General features: G+C 41.2%; 1 protein-coding gene across 2 annotated transcripts; it reads right to left on the bottom strand.

Annotated features, from left to right (window-relative positions):
* Nucleotides 1-3,603: 3,603 nt before the first annotated feature.
* galnt12 (UDP-N-acetyl-alpha-D-galactosamine:polypeptide N-acetylgalactosaminyltransferase 12) lies at nt 3,604-16,920 on the bottom strand. Of its 2 annotated transcripts, XM_038725700.1 has the most exons (11): nt 16,844-16,920; nt 15,885-16,565; nt 15,387-15,556; nt 13,254-13,443; nt 12,795-12,980; nt 12,534-12,651; nt 11,889-12,065; nt 9,582-9,713; nt 9,239-9,352; nt 7,325-7,480; nt 3,604-6,848 (listed from the first exon to the last, which is right to left on the bottom strand). In XM_038725700.1, exons 2-11 carry the CDS (start codon nt 16,235-16,237, stop codon nt 6,711-6,713), a joined length of 1,734 nt encoding a protein of 577 aa, XP_038581628.1. In that variant the 5' UTR covers nt 16,238-16,565; nt 16,844-16,920; the 3' UTR covers nt 3,604-6,710. The 2 variants fall into 2 exon arrangements, with proteins under 2 accessions (XP_038581628.1, XP_038581629.1); XM_038725701.1 differs by lacking the exon at nt 16,844-16,920 and having other exon boundaries at nt 15,885-16,822.
* Nucleotides 16,921-17,250: the final 330 nt, after the last annotated feature.

Genomic DNA, 17,250 nt, shown 5'->3' with positions numbered 1-17,250 from the left:
GAAGTGAAATGAATGGGAGTGGGGTGGAATAGTTAATCACCCATGGAGGCACTCCATCTCACACATTAAAGAGGTATTCTGTCGCTATGTTGGGAGGGAGGGGGGGGGCTCTGACAAATCTGGTGTGAATCAGTTTGACTCTTGGGTTCTCTTTAGTTCTTATTTCTGCCAAATATGACTTGGTCTTAGACAGGTTTCAACATCAGCATCTGTTGGGTGGAAAAAAAAAAAGTATGAAGGAATCAACATTAGAATCGGTTGAGGAAACGTCAATGTATCGGGAAATGTGCACAAAATAAGAAACCACAGCATAGAATATTGTCTCGATTCCTTTTTAAATCCCAATCTATGTCATCTACATTAGAAATAACATTTACTCAAATTTCCAGGCTCTGCCAAGCCCATTCGCAGTGAGAAAGGAAAGAGTAACAAACTCCAGTTTTGAGTATACAAGTGTGATATGTGCTGTGGCTGTCCTCCTCTCTCACTCACTATGGAAATGCTTTACATAATTAAATACATCATCAGTGTCATCATAAATATCACACAAGATCTGCATATACTGGTGTATTACAACAGCAAAATTGTGCCACGTGCAACTGCAGTTTTTTTAATAGATTTTGTCATAAAACATAATCAAAGCCATAAAATACTGTAGATGATACATTGTCCAACAAGCTCGCAAATCATTCAATCAAATTATTAAACAACACAACAGAAAATGTTCTCTTGTAAATGGAGATCAGCATCTCAGACTTCTATTTCACATCATGCAGAGATCCATGACTCCTGATTAATAGTATTTGCTAAGCTATAAAATCGTAAACAACAGAAACCTACACAAGTGTTGGCGCAACCACTGAGATATTGAGATACATAATTCAGTTTCGAAGCCGCTTTTGTGGCCCAAAGCCAGCGTTGTCTGTTTCATAATTTATTGTCTAACTACCCCTGTGACCTAAAGAGCATTTCATCAATTTTTCACTATTTGAAAGAGCATGTTACATCTTAAATGGGGTTTGATGATTCTGAACAAACTGTCCTGTAATTATTTAGAAATAATCCATTTTGATCCACATTAGGCGACATACTGATGAAGAATATGCTGTAATCTGAACATAGAGGGTAACAAGAGTCTACAGCGCTGCTAGCATCTCTGTGATACTGTACTGACACACAGCCATGCTTTGAGCTAAAGGCTAATACTAGCATGGCAACATGTTCACATCGACAATGCTAACATGCTGATGTTTAGCAGGTATAATGTTTACCACGTTCAACGTCTGTGGGTTAGCTAACATTTGCTAATTAGCCCTAAACACACAGCCGAGGCTGTCTCATTTTGTAGGTATTTGGTTTAGCAGGTGTTGGACCAGAGATGGGGACTCGAGTTTGAGACTCAGACTCAAGTCCAGCTTAAGTAGCACACACAGTGACTTCAGAGTTGACTCAGGGTGTGGGACTCCTGAACAATAACGTTTGAAGGTGCGTTCACACTTAAAGCAAATTTAATATTTGCCTCGCTTTACTCGCGCGAGTTTGACCGCTGGACATTTTGAGTGTTCACACACAACACGTTTTAAGCGAAACGCTGCCCGCGGATTCTACAGCTATATGAACCCAAAGTAAACCCTTTGCCGCTCTGTGCAAATTAATTTTGGATTCAAATCACTGCACTACAGAAGTGCCCCCCACCCATCTGTGAGGTTCTCAGCCAACTCTTCCAATGTTCCTTGACAGTTCCCAGTGAGGTCCAACTCCACTGAAAACACAAAGTGAGGAACTCAAGGTAAATATGCAAGCAAACTGTCTTTGATGCTGTATTGGCTGGTTTCACAGACATGGATTAGATAAGCCTAGGCTTTCAGCTGAAAAAGGATTTAAGTCACGGCATGTCTGTAAAACAGGCCCCTTAAGTATTTGGAGAGTAAATCATTTGTGTCAGATTGTTCTTTCCATGCTCACTGTGCTCAAGTGTTACTGTTGTATTTGTGTTATAAGGGGTTTTTTTGTGGGATCATAAACACCTTCAATTCATATCTAACTTTAACATCTATCTCTTGATTTCTTTCACAACACATTCCATCAGATGTTGCCTGTCTTTTCCCACTTGCACTAACAATTGTGAAGTCTATAGCGTTAAAAGCTGGCAAGGTGAAATGTTGCCTATGTTTTTCCTTACTGCCTGGAAAAATTGAAGTTTATGAAAGGGAAGAGTTTTGCTAAATGGAAATGACAAACATGCTCCAGCAAATAAATGCAACATTGCTCAGACACAACTGATGAGTGCAGAACTGTTGGTTATGGTTATTTTAACTAATTTGCCAACTGGGTGACTTTATGGAAGCCTGGCTGCTTTCTTCACTACATGATCCATCTAATCAGATGCCAGACAGAGGCGGTGCATAAGAAATGCAATGCTATCTCTGTATCTAGGCCTCACATGTTTACTGCACCGTCTAGAGTCCCCCCTGAAAGTAAAAGTGTGTCATCTAATGTATGCAGCCATCAGCCACTGCTCCTGAGCTGCTCTGGGTGTTGGGGATTACATAAAACTGAACAGACATGCAGTGTGGAAATGGCCTCTTGTCACTGTGTGTGTGTGTCGCTCCTCCTATGGTTCCCATCGCTCCCTGACAACTGAAGCCTGAGCATCTCCAAAGACTTGCACCGTGGGGAGCCTTGTTTTGCATTATCAGTAAAGACACATGGGGTGTGAGAGACTGTAGTGCTGCATGTGTGCCATGCCGGCTCAAGAACTAGGCCTACACTGAGCGCAGAGATTGCAACCACATACAACATTTCTGTGGATGCATTTGCTGAATTTCCGGATATTTTATAGCACTATTTTGTACTGCAAATCTCACAGTGAAGCACCCAAAAGATTAAGATGAGACAGCGCTAAAAACAGCGGCATCACAGCCTTCTGCAGCGCTTCTCATTTCAGCCGAGCGGTGTCTAGGCAGCGTTTGTCAGATTGTGAAGATTTCTGGCAAGTTTTCCATCAGAGCATGTCAGACAGAAACCAGCTTGTCTCATGCCAAGTACAAATGTTCCATGCTATTATTTTCACAGCTGAAGTTGAAAGATGCACTCTTAAGGAATTTTATATTTTCTAATATGATACAAAAAACCCCCCCCTTTTTTTTTGGAATATACAAAAAAGGTTTGCATGCTTTTATCTTTTGTCCACCATTCATCGTGACGTTTTCCCACGCACACTCAGTATCCTATGAAACAAACATCCAAGCATCACCAATGAGTAATTGAGAGAGACTTCAGGGCAGAGCATCAACAGGGAAAAGGGCGACTTGGCTCGGGTGCGACATTTAACCATCTCACTCAGCAGCTGGTGATCAAACCAATCAGATATGGTTGGAAAACTCACTCCCCCCTCCCCATTTCTCATTTTCTTCTCTCATTACCCTCTGAGCATCTTGATTTGTGTCTCCATTTTTTTCTCATGGTGGATGCTTATATGTCAGTTTAATGGATACACAATGGTGTACAGTGAGATATAGGATCATTTTTCATGAATGAAATTTTTTAAATATTTAATATTAATGCACGTTTTAAAGACATAAAACTCACGACAAACAAAAACACAAATCCAGCATTATTTTATTTACTTACTCTGACAAGTTAAATGGGTACACTGACACCAGATTTGGTCCATTCATTGGAACCAACAAATACAAAAAATATTGTTTATCTTATCTGTCACTTTCCTAACAATAATATAAGGCCACTGGAAGTACTGACAGCATTAATACACCAGACATGGTGATAAATTCCAGCATTATCATTTGTGCATGTTTACCACTTCAACAACTTAAATGACTCCACTGGGAATAGTTAATTATAAACAGAAGATGTGTGAATGTTATTGTAAAACATCACTACATGGTCCATTAGGGTTAGCGACAATCTTGATAGGTTCAAGTGCACCAACAGATCCCTGGAATATCACTACCATTTACAACAAGGGTTTAGTTGATATAAAAGCCCTGTGTGATCTGCCAGAGATATATGATCCCGAGACTGGCAAATATAAATTTTATTGCAGCGGTGTGTACCGTATCACATTAGCATATAATGCCAGCATAAAAAACGTTTTACTATGTAGGACATGTCTGGAATAACAGATGGCAACAGGGGGACCATAAATAACCCCTTTTTAATAACATAATATAATAATTATACTGCACTCACAGGCTTAAGACACAAACTGATGGAAATGAAAACACTGTCACTTCTGAAGTGTTCAATACATAAACCTGGGAGTCTGATCTCTCATGGATGATCCTCATTGAAGCATCTTCTTCTAATCTTAAGTCAGACAACCTGTTCCCAAACGTTTCTTAGGCATATGGTCCTCTTCTAAGATCAAGCAGTGACACCGCAACAATCAGACTTTTTTCTTTTTAGCTTTATCGCCTGATAACATTCACACAATCCCGAGACAGCTGTCGCTCCCCTCCCTCTATGGAACGCACTATAATCTTCCTACTGGTCATTTGGTACATTCCACTTATCACAAAGCATTGTCTGCACAATCATGTACCAGTCATAATGCCCACAAAAGCCTTTATGGACTACTGGGAACTTTAACCCCACAAATTATATTCATATTCCAATGTGCCTTCATCCTACACAGAACAGCTGATACTCCTTTCCTGTGTTCTGCACACTCCAAAGTAAAGCACATCTTGTGCTGCCTTTTAGCCCTTCAGCCTTGTACGATGTGAGCTCATATGCACAGATGTTACCATGTTCCTGCAACATTACTGTACATTCATAAAATTTGGCAACTGAAGGGATTCTGATTCTACTCAAGTCCCCCGCTGTGGTGGTACTGGCAAAATGGTGTTTTTCCTTCTCCCATTTATCTTACTGTCAGTATATATTCTGAATCAACAGGAAAATCTATTTCAGTCCAATCGTCCCCAAACATGAAATCCTAACAGAGCTGTGAAGGTTAATGGTAAGGAAGAGGTCGCAAATTGCTTCATTCAATCTCCTCCATTATCTGCTTCTGCTGTCAAAAACTGTACTCTTGATAACTTCCGTTCATAAATCAAACCTCAAGCACGTGAGTAACAAGTTCATAACTGAGAAGGATTTGGCGCAAGTCCAAAAGATACGTCCTCTGCTGCACACCTCTGACACAGAGAGGGAAAAGTGGCGATAAACAATTGGGAGAGGACCAGAAAATCAATCAGGAAGCCATCTGGCATCCCAGCAATCTGGAGACAAACAACTGTCTATGCCTCTGCTGTGTTTCCCATAGTCTCTCTGCACAGCCTGAGGGACAAGTCACACAAGTGACCACGGCTCCGAACAGAGGGATCTATAGTTGTCTAATTCTGATGGATTGGAAACACAGACAGTGTGCCCAAATCAGTACAAGTAAGTTGAGGCAGAAGATCATATTCTTGTTGTGATTTCAGTGTTTATGCACTCAGGATTAAGATTAGATAAATTCCCACTCACTTTTTACTAAAGTTTAGATATGTCTGCAGTGAAGGTATGAAATAACAGTAATTTAGTTTTAGAAAAATACCTAATTTAAAAATAAAGAAAGTTGACACCAAATGTAGTAAATCCATCAAATATGGCTATGATTTTGAAGCTGCACATCATTTAAAAGGGCACAAAACCGAGGCAAGTACACTACGTTAAAAAAAAAAAAAAAAAAAACTCCTTCTTCTTCTCCTGACTTCAGACAAATCAGAATGGAATAACACTCGAGTTTCTCCTGTTATCAGTAGTTAAGTAATTAAGTTGAAGAGGTACTAGATACTAGTATTATGCCTGTGATCGAAGGGTTTTTTCTAAGCCACTGTATGTAAGAGTAGCACACACTCAAAACATCCTGAAAAGGTTCTTAACAGCATACCTGAAGATTTCTCACCCACAAATACAGAACACAGTGAAAGAAAGGAACCTGCAGAGAGGAGCGTTGGCCCCATCTACAGGAGAAGATGCAAACATTTTAAAATGCCTCACTAGCTCACAAGAGGCTCCTAGCTTGTTGACAGTGGTGTAAAGCAGTTATTTTCATCCAGACGTGTGATGATCCAGATGTGGGCACTGAGCCAGTCAGCTAAATTGATCTCATTCTTAAAGATTGCACCAGTAGTGCAATGTGTATATGGAAAAACAAGAAAAATGACAGCATGTACAATTGTGCAGGTCCCCAACAATTCTCAAGCATCTCCTTGATTAGAAGAACAATATATATTCCAGCAGGCTCCTGTCTCCCAGCAACAGCATCCAAGAAAAATATTCTCTCTCTCTCTCTCTCTCTCTCCCTCTATATAGATAGATAGATATAGATATAGATATAGATATAGAGAGAGAGAGAGAGAGAGAGAGAGAGAGAGAGAGAGAGAGAGAGATAGATAGATAGATAGATAGATAGATAGATAGATAGATAGATAAAACAAGAAAAATGACAGCAATAATATATATATTTACAAAGGACTTCATCAATATAATTATATTATTAGTGTAAATCCAGCTGGCACAGAAATGTGCAAAGGTTAAAGTTTGGACGGGAGCATAGGAACTTCCTCCTTTGGGCTCCTTTTAGGACAAGGTAAACATATTAAAAAAACATTAAGCGATTCAGTCCACCCATACCCCTCCTCAGGACATTGGCCCTGATTGAAAACATATATTTGTAGATACATTCTAGGTTGATACTATTACATTCTCTCCTCAAAGAACCACTTTTGGTGGAGACTGTCGGTGCAGGGTTGGAGTGAGGGGGCTGGTGTCCCGTTGTCTGTCTTGCTTACCGCCTCAACACACTTCTGGCTCATCACATGGTACAGGCTCCCGTCCTGAAAACATTGAGGGGGAGAATATGCATTATAAAATAGTAAGCGCATTAATGCTGGTTAATCACTCTAATGGCCAACAAGTACATTTCTTTTGAAAAGTAGCTATTAGCGCAATACAATACATGTACATACAAGTGAAGGAACAGCTGCTCAGTAAAGTGATATTATCATTTGTAGATCAGGATGTGACTACAATTCTCTCAGCTTCACACCTGTAACGCTTTTTATTACAGTATTATAATATTCAAATGAATAAGACTAAAAATAGCCTATTCAACAACATATCACAAAATGTTCATGAAGGAAAGTAAAAAATAATCTGGAATGATGAACAGGAAGTCAGAGAAAATTCTAAAGGAAACGGTTTCCTGGACTTCCATCCTGCGCTTTCACTGCCTCCTGTCTCACTACTCCTTCACCACTGACACACACACTGCCTCGTATATACAGACATTAAACACAGGAACATCCGTTACCTCTCGGAGGACAAATTTCTGGTCTGCAGATACAGGTTGCCCTCGGTGTCTACACAGCTGGAGAGTCAGGTAGGTGCTGACGCTGTCACCCGCAACGCATCCAGCAGGTTGCCTTGTGTTATAGCGGATTTCACCCTCCGTGGAGAATTCAAAGAACTGCGGGAGGAAATTAAACAGATGGTTTCGATCTAAATATTTTCATGCTAATTATGTAATGTTATAAATGACTGTTTTAAATCTCATTTGAAATAGAAATGTATTTGCTGATAAGGAATAGCGTAAAAGAGAGACTATGTTTTATGTACGTGGCTCAATTCAGTTATAACAGAAGGATGTAATTTCAGTCCATGTCAGAATCTGTACATGGATATTTATGTGTGAAGAAAAAGACATGCAGAAACAAAGCAAATGGACACAGTGTACTGAGAGATGGCTTGTCTGTGCATGTTTGTGCGCACACGCACACACACACACACACACACACACACACACACACACACACACACACACACACACACACACACACACACACACACACACACACACACACACACACACACACACACACACACACACACACACACACACACACACACACACACACACACACACACACACACACCTACTGCTGGCGTGTGCACAGACTATGAATGAAAATAATTTTGCAACATGCAGAGCTCTTCCATAAGGCAGACAACATAAAGCACTGCTGAGCCAACTCCCACAGAGATAATATCTGTGTGTCCACAGAGGGCTGCTGGAATAACAATGGTAAATTTCACAGTTTTTCCTGGACTACTGTCAAACACAGAGGATAAAGGTGCTGGGAAATTCATTCTCCTTCATATAACAAGGCCACCAAATACTCAAATACTCAACATGGAAGAGGCAAACTAGTCCACTATTTTCAGATTTGTAAGATTACAACTACAACCCCTTGTGGTTTACTGTGAAATAAGGTGATTGTATTACTTGTAGGGAGTCAAAGTAAAGAAATGACAAGGAAAGGAAAATAGTATACATTTAGGAGAAAGCTAAGGAGGAGGAATAGCAGGGTAATAACAGGGGGGGAGATTAATAAGAATGAGGCCAGTGACTAGGCCGGGTGACTCGTAAAGGAATATAGGGACTCACATCTAAAGAACCATTTTCTAATTCTTGTTAACAAATGTTGTTCAAGAATCAAGCTTAGCTCAATGTAGCTTGTACAAAGTAGCCTTAAGCCTAAACAAAATGTAGTTTTGATAAAGTAGTCCACATGAGTTAAATGTATAAATGGGTTTTTAACTGCCAGCATACAGTATGCTGCGTTTTTGCCCATACATTTTTACGTGGCAAAGTGGAAAACATCTGCACCTAGATGTAAAACAAGACTATAGTTCTACACTCACCAGCCACTTCATTAGGTACACCTATCCAATAGCTTGTTAACACGAATAGCTAATCAGCCAATCATATGGCAGCAACTTAATGCATTTAGACATGTAGACCATGTCACAAAGGTCAAATCATTTCAAACTGGTTTCTTGAACATGACAGTGAGTTCACTCTACTCCAATGGCATCCAGTCACAAGGTCTCCATTCAGCAGAGCACCTTGCAGCCGACAAATCTGCAGCAACTGTGTGATGCTATCATGTCAATATAGACCAAAGTCTCTGAGGAATGTTTCCAACACCTTATTAAATGTATGCCATGAAGAATTAAGGCAGTTCTGAAGGCAAATGGGGGCCCAACCCGGTACCAGCAAGGTAATAAAGTGGCCTGTGAGTGTATAGTGAGAGTAAAACTGAGACTAATAAAACACAACATTAAAATTAAGATACTTCAACATTACAACAGACTGAAGTGACTTTTCACCAGAAAATACATCAAGAAATGTTTTATTGCTCATGGCATAAAAGACTGCCGTTACCTGGTTCTGACCCATGCCATGACACGAGTACAGGATGACCCTTTGGCCTACTATAGTGTTCTCATCTGCAGGGTTGTAGTCAAAACAGTAGTCGGTCATGCCCCGGTTCTTCAGCTATAATGAGCAAAAAGCAGTCACATCACTAGATATTTTCAGGTATTGATAAAATATAGCTTACAGTGGTTCATACATGGGTGAGGAAATTGATGACAAAGTTAATCTTATTGTAAAGAATTATCACGCTTAACGTGTTTACGCATTAGTCTCTCGTCTGCACTGCTTCATTCAATTCAATCAAACCAGTGAGAATTGGTAAATTCATACTCTATCAGTGTGTACTCACCATTCCAAACATGCCTGGGCGATCCTCTGGGACGTTAATATCGGGGTAAATATTATCCAGGTACCACCGGAAGCTCTTACAGCCCAGCTTTTCTCTCAGCTTCCTCCGCTCTGTCACGTCTCCAAAGGCCTCCTAGAAACAAAGCCCACAAATGATGGTTCCACCGTGTGATCTTAAGTTCCACCTTTCTGCCTTAATTCTCTGAGGTTCAAAACAATATCAGGTAGAACAGAATTACCGTAATGTCGATATTACATGATGATAATTAATCAATGTCATCTTATATTCAAATAAAGAACTTGTGTGCACACCTTTGATGCAGTCAGCGTCAGACAGCTGCAGTGTCTGTATTCATAGTATAGTTCTGTGCAGAAATTGTATACAATAGCACCATCTAGTTGTTCCATAACTCTACATGACTAGATCTCCAATAATAATAACAATAATAATAATAATAATGACGACAACAACAACATGCCCTCAAACAAACCGAGCTCCTAACAGAAAACAACTCCTACACCTGGTGTATTTGTGTGTGTGTGCATGTTAGTAAATGAAAATAATATAGATGTGTGTTCTTATGTAAATACCTCTATGCATACAGTTACGCACACACACCACAGTGATCGTGATAAGTGAGCAACAGAGCAGGCAAGAACACAATCTCTTCACTTTGATTCACTGGTGAGCATATGCTCACCACACCTTCCCTGCTGGAGGAAGGCTCCAGCCGCACTGCAGCATGATGGATGTTGGTGGTTTGCCCAAAACACGGCTTTAATTGGCCCTTCCTTATTAATGTATTGGTCAAGAGAGAGATTCCCAAAGGAGAGAGTCTGCTGTCAACGGAAGGGATCAGTAAGGGCCATCAAAGGACAATGAGGGCCAATGCGGGCCTCTACGGTATATGAGGCCAACAAGGGGGAAATTAAAGGATCAGTACAGGTGCTATTCAATTGTCAATGAAGAGCAAATGTAAGAATAAATAGCAGTTCAATCACAAACCAGTATATGTATCAGTAAGAGGTCACTGAAATAACTTAAGAAGCAACACAAGGCCAATATGATGTACACAAGAGGCCAAAGAGGTGCCAATTAGGAGAGTTTCAGTCACCCATCATCCTGCAACCCCAATATAGAGTTTTTTGCTCTGGGGAGGATGACAATGTAATCGGCTACTGGAAATATTAAAATTAGCCATCAATTTCTGTATTAGACTGACTCAACTTACCTAGATTGTGGGCTTGGAACCAAATCAGGACTAAAGGTGTAGGAGTAGTTTAGTCATAGCAAACATAAATAAACATCTTGCTGCCTGAGTTTCTCTCTAGCAAGGAAAATGAATTGATCGTGAAGAGACAAAAAGGAGGACTTTGTGTATGTAACCTCTGGCTAGACAATGTCTGCTAGCTCCAAGAACTATCCATACCTACAAACCTACTGCTCAAATTAAGAGCAGAATTTAATAATCGTTTTATAAAAAGGTTCAACGACTCTACACCTTGGTATATGAATTTTAAAAAAAAAAATTGGTGGGAGTACCACAAAAACTGCAAAAATAAGTTACATTAGAGGCTCAAAATCGTATCAGAATGAATGAAACCTCATTTAGTACAATATATTGATAAATATTTGAGAGAGCTTTGTATGTGAGAGCATGCGTCTACCCGTCAGTCTTAGAAGGCTTTGGTGTATTGGGTTTGTTGTGCCACTGCGAGATTGGCAAGGCTGCCTCCTCTCAGGGAGATGAGCGCCACCTGATCTGTGTTTAGAAAGCTTCTCCTCTTAACTACACTGTCACAAACCAGCCCAGCTCTTCCCATGCATGCGCACACACACACTCACACACACAAAGCCAGGGCACCCCATGGGTTAGCACTACTCTCGCCCTGTCAAGGACAGGTGGTTGACACCCGCTGGCGCAAACTGACACGGAAAGGTGGTAATAACACACCGGAACGCCCTGACACCCCTGTCACCTTGGGTGTCTGCCGCTCATGTATCCCAAGTGTCACTTAATCAGGGGAGCTTTTACACCGCAGCGGGAGTGCAGCATGTGTATGTAATCTGTGAGAGCGGAGAGTGCATGTAATATGTGTGGGACTGAGAGTGTGTACATTGGTGAAATCAAGTGATTAATCAGTTAACAGCTGACTGCAGCTGTAAAAAAAAAAAAAAAAAACTGCCTTCACAATACTCTAAAGATGAAATAAATCTTTTTGTTATTAATATACAAGAATGCCTGATAAAGAAAATTGCCTCTAGCACATCAACACATGCACACGCACACCATCTGTGCAGACTCACCAGCCGTGCATGAGGGCTTCGATGGTAGTAGATCTCTTTGTATTCATCCATCCAGACCTCAGCGGCTCTCACGCTGTTTGCCAGAGCTTTGCTCCGCGAGTAAGGGGCTCTATTAGGGAACACATGACCCACATGGGAGCATGGGTGTACCTCCAGGCTGCCCCCACACTGCCAAATCTAAGAGATATTAACAACAACATCACCACGAGGATTTGGTTAGCCTCTCAGCACAAAGCACTGCCTTGTGGTGGAAGAGCGTGGAAACAGAAAAGCTGTTTTGTTTTTAAGGGAAATATTTTTGGTTCCATCCCTTTGGGAAATTGCAGTTATCTAAGGAAAGGGATGTTCAAATTCTTCACTGCAATTAAAGTAGTAGGGTCTTTGGCCTGTTTTCCCTGGTTGTGTAGTTATGAATCTTCCAGGAGGGATTTTACAGGGAATAAGGAATCATTACATGATGGAGTTCTTGGTAAATGTAAACCAGATCTGACCCGCCTTTTTAGTGATGTGTGTTGTGATACTAAAAGCTGTGTATATTTCACATCATATTCATATAAACTGTGCCTATTTTGCATGAAGCTAGGGCCTTACACATGCAGAAAACTTTCATATGGAAACACACAAAAAAGACACATCACTTCCTACCCTGAAGGAGAATTCCAGGTTCTCTCCTCCCCACACCTCCATCCCTGTGTCATACGTCCCCAAGTAATGGAAGTAGTTCTTTTTCACAGCAAACAGACCACCTGCCATCGTAGGAGACCTGAGGAGAAAAAAAAAACATTTCAGGCACCCTGCACCTTATAAATTGCGTTGGGTTTAGTATCAGGTGACAACAGTGGTATGAAAACTAATGTTGGGCCTGTTCTGTAAAATTATCCTTAATAACAGGATCCACAGACACACCTGATGACATCAGTGGGCGAGCGACGGCGTTTCTGTTCATAGTCTGGGACAGTGTGCCAGGTGAAGACCAACCGCCAATCGAACCCCCCGATCTGAGGTTCGCCAGAGTTCCCTAAATACTCGAAGGTGTTCCAGTCGATTACATCGATGACGGGACAGACCACAGCCGATGGCTCCTCTTTGATCCTGGAGGAGAAAGGAGAGAGGCTGTTGACAGGGAGTAAAGTGTTCATCTCAAATGTCAACTTTTTGTGGCCGCCCTGCTCTTAAGAGAGCCAAGTAACTGAGCATACTGGATGTGAGTCAGCTACATAACAGCACTCCTTTCAGATTCAGTGCTTCACTTTGTGACACTTCACTTGGGCAAAAAGACAGTCCTTCTAAGCACAAGGCCACACTTTGACAAAATACTCAGAGAGAGAGAGAGCCCTTAAATTCTCCCATAGAGGCTTTTCTAACCTGTGAAGCAGGGGCTCCAACCAGCCTTCATGGCACTCGCAGTGACAGTCCAGGAAGGTCAGCACATCACCTGTGGCAATGGACGCACCTAGCAACCGGGCCCGCACCAACCCCTCCCTCTTGGTGGCTCGGATCAAACGCACCTTCCTCAAACCTGAGATGTACTTCTCCAATGGCTCCTTGAGATGAGCTTAAGGAGATTAAACAAGTAAACAAATAAACCAAAATAACACATCTGTCAAATGTATGTGTGTGTGTGTGTGTGTGTGTGTGTGTGTGTGTGTGTGTGTGTGTGTGTGTGTGTGTGTGTGTGTGTGTGTGTGTGTGTGTGTGTGTGTGTGTGTGTGTGGGCCATGTTTGTATTAAGAGCAGTTATGTTTCTCAAAATCACTCTTCTAACATTAAATGAATAAATTTACAATCTGCTGACATCTTTTTTTTAAAGCAGCCAGTGAAGCTTAGGAAGGAAAATAGTGTTTAAGAGTGTTTGATACACAATTACTACATTCTGATCATCCATCAGGTATCTTGAAGACTAAAATAACACAGCGGTACTTGGATGGGTTTGAATAATTAAACAGACATTGGTAAGTTATTGATTTATGGGATAAGATACAAACATATCTGTACGAAATCTATCACAGCATCAATTTGTTTCTGTGCTTATCTTCTAACATTTGATTGTGAATACTGACTAGTTTCTCCTCCTCCTCAGATTAAACAATCTGAAATAGAAACATAATTGTTTGGTCTATTTGTTTCACCACTCTGAATTGATACGTGGCCAATGTTAGCGCAGAGGGAGAGGCAGGCATTGCTTAATTTATGGAGACATGAACCAGAATGTTTTAGAGCCACTCCCTTGAAGTGTCTAAGCTCAGAAAAAACAATGACTGACTTCAAACTAGAGCACACTGATGTCCCTGATAAATCCCTCTTAAAAAAGCTACAGTTCGGGACTTTAGAAGTGGGGCTGTGTGAGGTACATTTTCAGTGTATTACCTACAGTAGATGGGGGGCGCATCCTCAGTTTGTAGAAGCATAGCGTTGTACCAGCACAGAGCATTGTTCTGTGGACAGGGTCAGCTGCAAAATGTATTTTAGCCACTTTAAAAAAAAAGGCCCACCAAAACAAATCATAATGAGTTCAAATTTACGCTATATTTACAATATTTCAGCGCTTTACCTAGCCAGTTCTATTTTACAGAGTGCAGCCAAGTTGTACTTATGCATAGGAATACAGAAGCTCTACAATTAAGAAAACGTAGTTCCAAAGGAAATGTTTGTCTGATGGCAAGGTAAAGCATTGAAAATATTCTAAGTATAGTCTACACTTGAACTGATAGAGATAATTTCCGGTGGGCCTTCTTTTAGGTGGCTAAAATACCTTTTCCTGCTGACCCAGTCCACAGCGGTGCATTGCTTTGCTTCTGTGCCGGTACAAATCCCCAAACTGAGGACGCATTGACTGCCATCCACTGCAGGGTAATACACAGACTATTTATTTACTCAGACTATTAAGTACCTCATACAGCCCCACTTCAAAAAACCTGAACTATTCCTTTAAGCTAATGTAGCCACAGAAAGCTGTGTTCTTAATGTATTCCTTTTAATAAACATCATAACATGATGACAAGGAATACAAACAGAGAAGATGATATACTACATTGTATGACTGTCATTCCAATTTGACTGTGATGAACTTCACCATGCCTGACACACATGGCCTTCTAATCCACCATCCACGTAATTTAAATATACATTATACTGTTATTTATTACTATTATACCATTTGCAAGTGGCATGTATATTCATTGGAAGTTTAAAAAAATTTCCCAGATGTGTGACATTGATATCTGTGAGTCTATCTGGACATGTATTAAATTTCCCTTCATCTACATTTTGGTTTTACTAGCTGTCACTTACTTCCTGTACCTCTGTTTGACTTCCCTAATTGCAAACAGTCCACCCTTCTCCCCTCTCTCTACCTGACAATACATTGACTGCCACCCTCCCAGCCTGTCCCTCTGATCCTTTCTGTCCTTCTTCACAGTCAGTTGGCCAGCCCGCCTGCCCACAGGGCCTCTGTCTGCCTGTCTGTCTCAGCCTCCCTCCATCAGTCTGTGCACGTACCTCTTTCACTGTAGTCGTCCACCAGCACCACCTCTTTCAGCAGGATGTCCGGTGACGTCTCCAGCACGCTGTGGACTGTCCTCAACAGGGTGGACCAGGCCTCGTTGTAGAATGCGATTACCACGGAGGTTGTCGGCAGGGACCGGTAGTCATACTTCAGGTCCCTGCAACTGTAATGTGAGGAAAAGTAACTTGTTAGGAGACAGCTTGACTGGGAGGACAGGAGGTGAGGCTGGGTGACTGGGTTAAGACTGCACGCGGATATCCTAGCAAGAGCTGGTTGCATGACACTTAAGCGTGGTTGCCTAAGTGAATATCAAAAAAGTGGACACAAAAGATGTTCAGATAGCCTATGGCAAGGAGCAGGTGTTCAGTTACTAACAAATCACTAACAAGTACTCATTTGAGAACTACAATGTCTCAGTGGCAGTGGCTATTACAGTGTGATAATAGTGTATTTTTTGTGCAATGGTTGACACCACTCAACTAGATACTTACAGTGGGTTCCATCTCTCAGGCAGCCGGCGGTGCAGAGATACTCTGTCACTGACATAAGTGTTAATCTGATGCTTTTTGATGCCTTCCTCCTCTTCTTTTTTCTCCTCTCCCTGTAGGTTCAGTTTGACTGCTCTCCCCATTTCGCCCAGGGCATGTATATCCAATGGGGGCTTCTCGTAGACGGGTTTCTTAAGCTGTTCATTTTCCACCTCTGGCTCTCCGGGGGCCTCCCGTCGATTTGTCGCGTTCACTTCCACGGAGTTATGTCTGAAAAACACCAGATATCCCACTAACGTGACACCAAAGACTAAAAAAACTAACTTGGGTCGACTCCTTCTTCCGCATACTGCCATCCTGTCGCTTCCTTCCTCGGTGGAAAATCGGACTGAGGTTTCATGCCCCGAGGTGGAGCTGCTCTTCTCTGGCACCTACTGCTGATGTGACCCGTGCACTGTAACCAGCCTCGTTTCGTTTCCGTTGAAAGACTTCAAGTTTATTCCGCATTCTTTCAGGCGCAGCTGGTGTAACTGTGACGTTACATTTCCATATTCGTTCTACGACATGTCCAACTACCAAACTTGTGAGTTTTTGGCTAACTTGTTGAGCAGGAAACCTTAACGTCTTTATCTTGACAGACGTTGGAGTAAGTTAGGACACTCCTCGACTCTCTTCAACGGTGTCCTGAAGACAAGTGAAGTGTGAAAGGATTAACAAACTGGGATTAGTTAACGTTATCTCCTCGGATTAGCTAGCTAAAACTACCCAACCTGTAACCTTAGGCTCCCACTGGAAACACAACAAATCTAGGTCAAATTTAAAAAAAAAAGTCCACTGTTTTGTTTAGTTTTCAGCGAGAAAATGAAATGTTACAATTAAAAAGACAAATATAAATTCATCCTCAAGGTTATAATGTGTGCCCAACTACTATCTCCCTAAACCAAATATTACAGTTTACTTACATCTGCCGGATAAAAAGGAAGGCGGAACTTTGCATCCCGGTTACTTAACTTGAAGTCCTAACCAACTGTCAAGGTAGCCTAGCTAGCAACAACGTTTCCGGTTTTCAAATGTCAAAGTAAAATTTTCTTGGGGCAAATCAAAAGGGCATAAACTGGTTTAGAGCAATAGGTTGAGTATACGTTGCATTATATACTATTATATACTAGTAAAGAAGATGCTAGCTGCAACCACAGCATGTGAATGCTACATAGACTGTATTGTAATTGGTTGGTAGAATGTGTCTGTTTTTATGATGAGTTTGAAGTAGAATGAAGTAGAATTTTTTCCCACTAATTTGTCAAGGGCTGGATTGTTAATTGGATCAATTATATTGCGGCAATCCTCGCAAATTTAAACTGAAGGCGAT

This window comes from Micropterus salmoides, unplaced genomic scaffold (assembly GCF_014851395.1).
Source record: "Micropterus salmoides isolate LMB-PRFRI ecotype aquatic unplaced genomic scaffold, ASM1485139v1 Ms_hic_scaffold_17, whole genome shotgun sequence".
Lineage (NCBI taxonomy): Eukaryota > Metazoa > Chordata > Actinopteri > Centrarchiformes > Centrarchidae > Micropterus > Micropterus salmoides.
Note: the sequence above shows the minus strand (reverse complement) of the source record. Positions and strands in the feature narration are given on the sequence as shown.

Bases quoted from the DNA above. Each gene is read 5' to 3' on its own strand.
- galnt12 (XM_038725700.1), bottom strand. From the start codon at position 16,237: ATGGCAGTATGCGGAAGAAGGAGTCGACCCAAGTTAGTTTTTTTAGTC. The intron at 12,066-12,533 runs GTAGGAAGTGAT...AATATCTCTTAG, and splicing joins ACCTGGAATTCTCCTTCAGG to ATTTGGCAGTGTGGGGGCAG. The intron at 9,714-11,888 runs GTGAGTCTGCAC...CTTTGTTTCTAG, and splicing joins GAAGCCCTCATGCACGGCTG to GAGGCCTTTGGAGACGTGAC.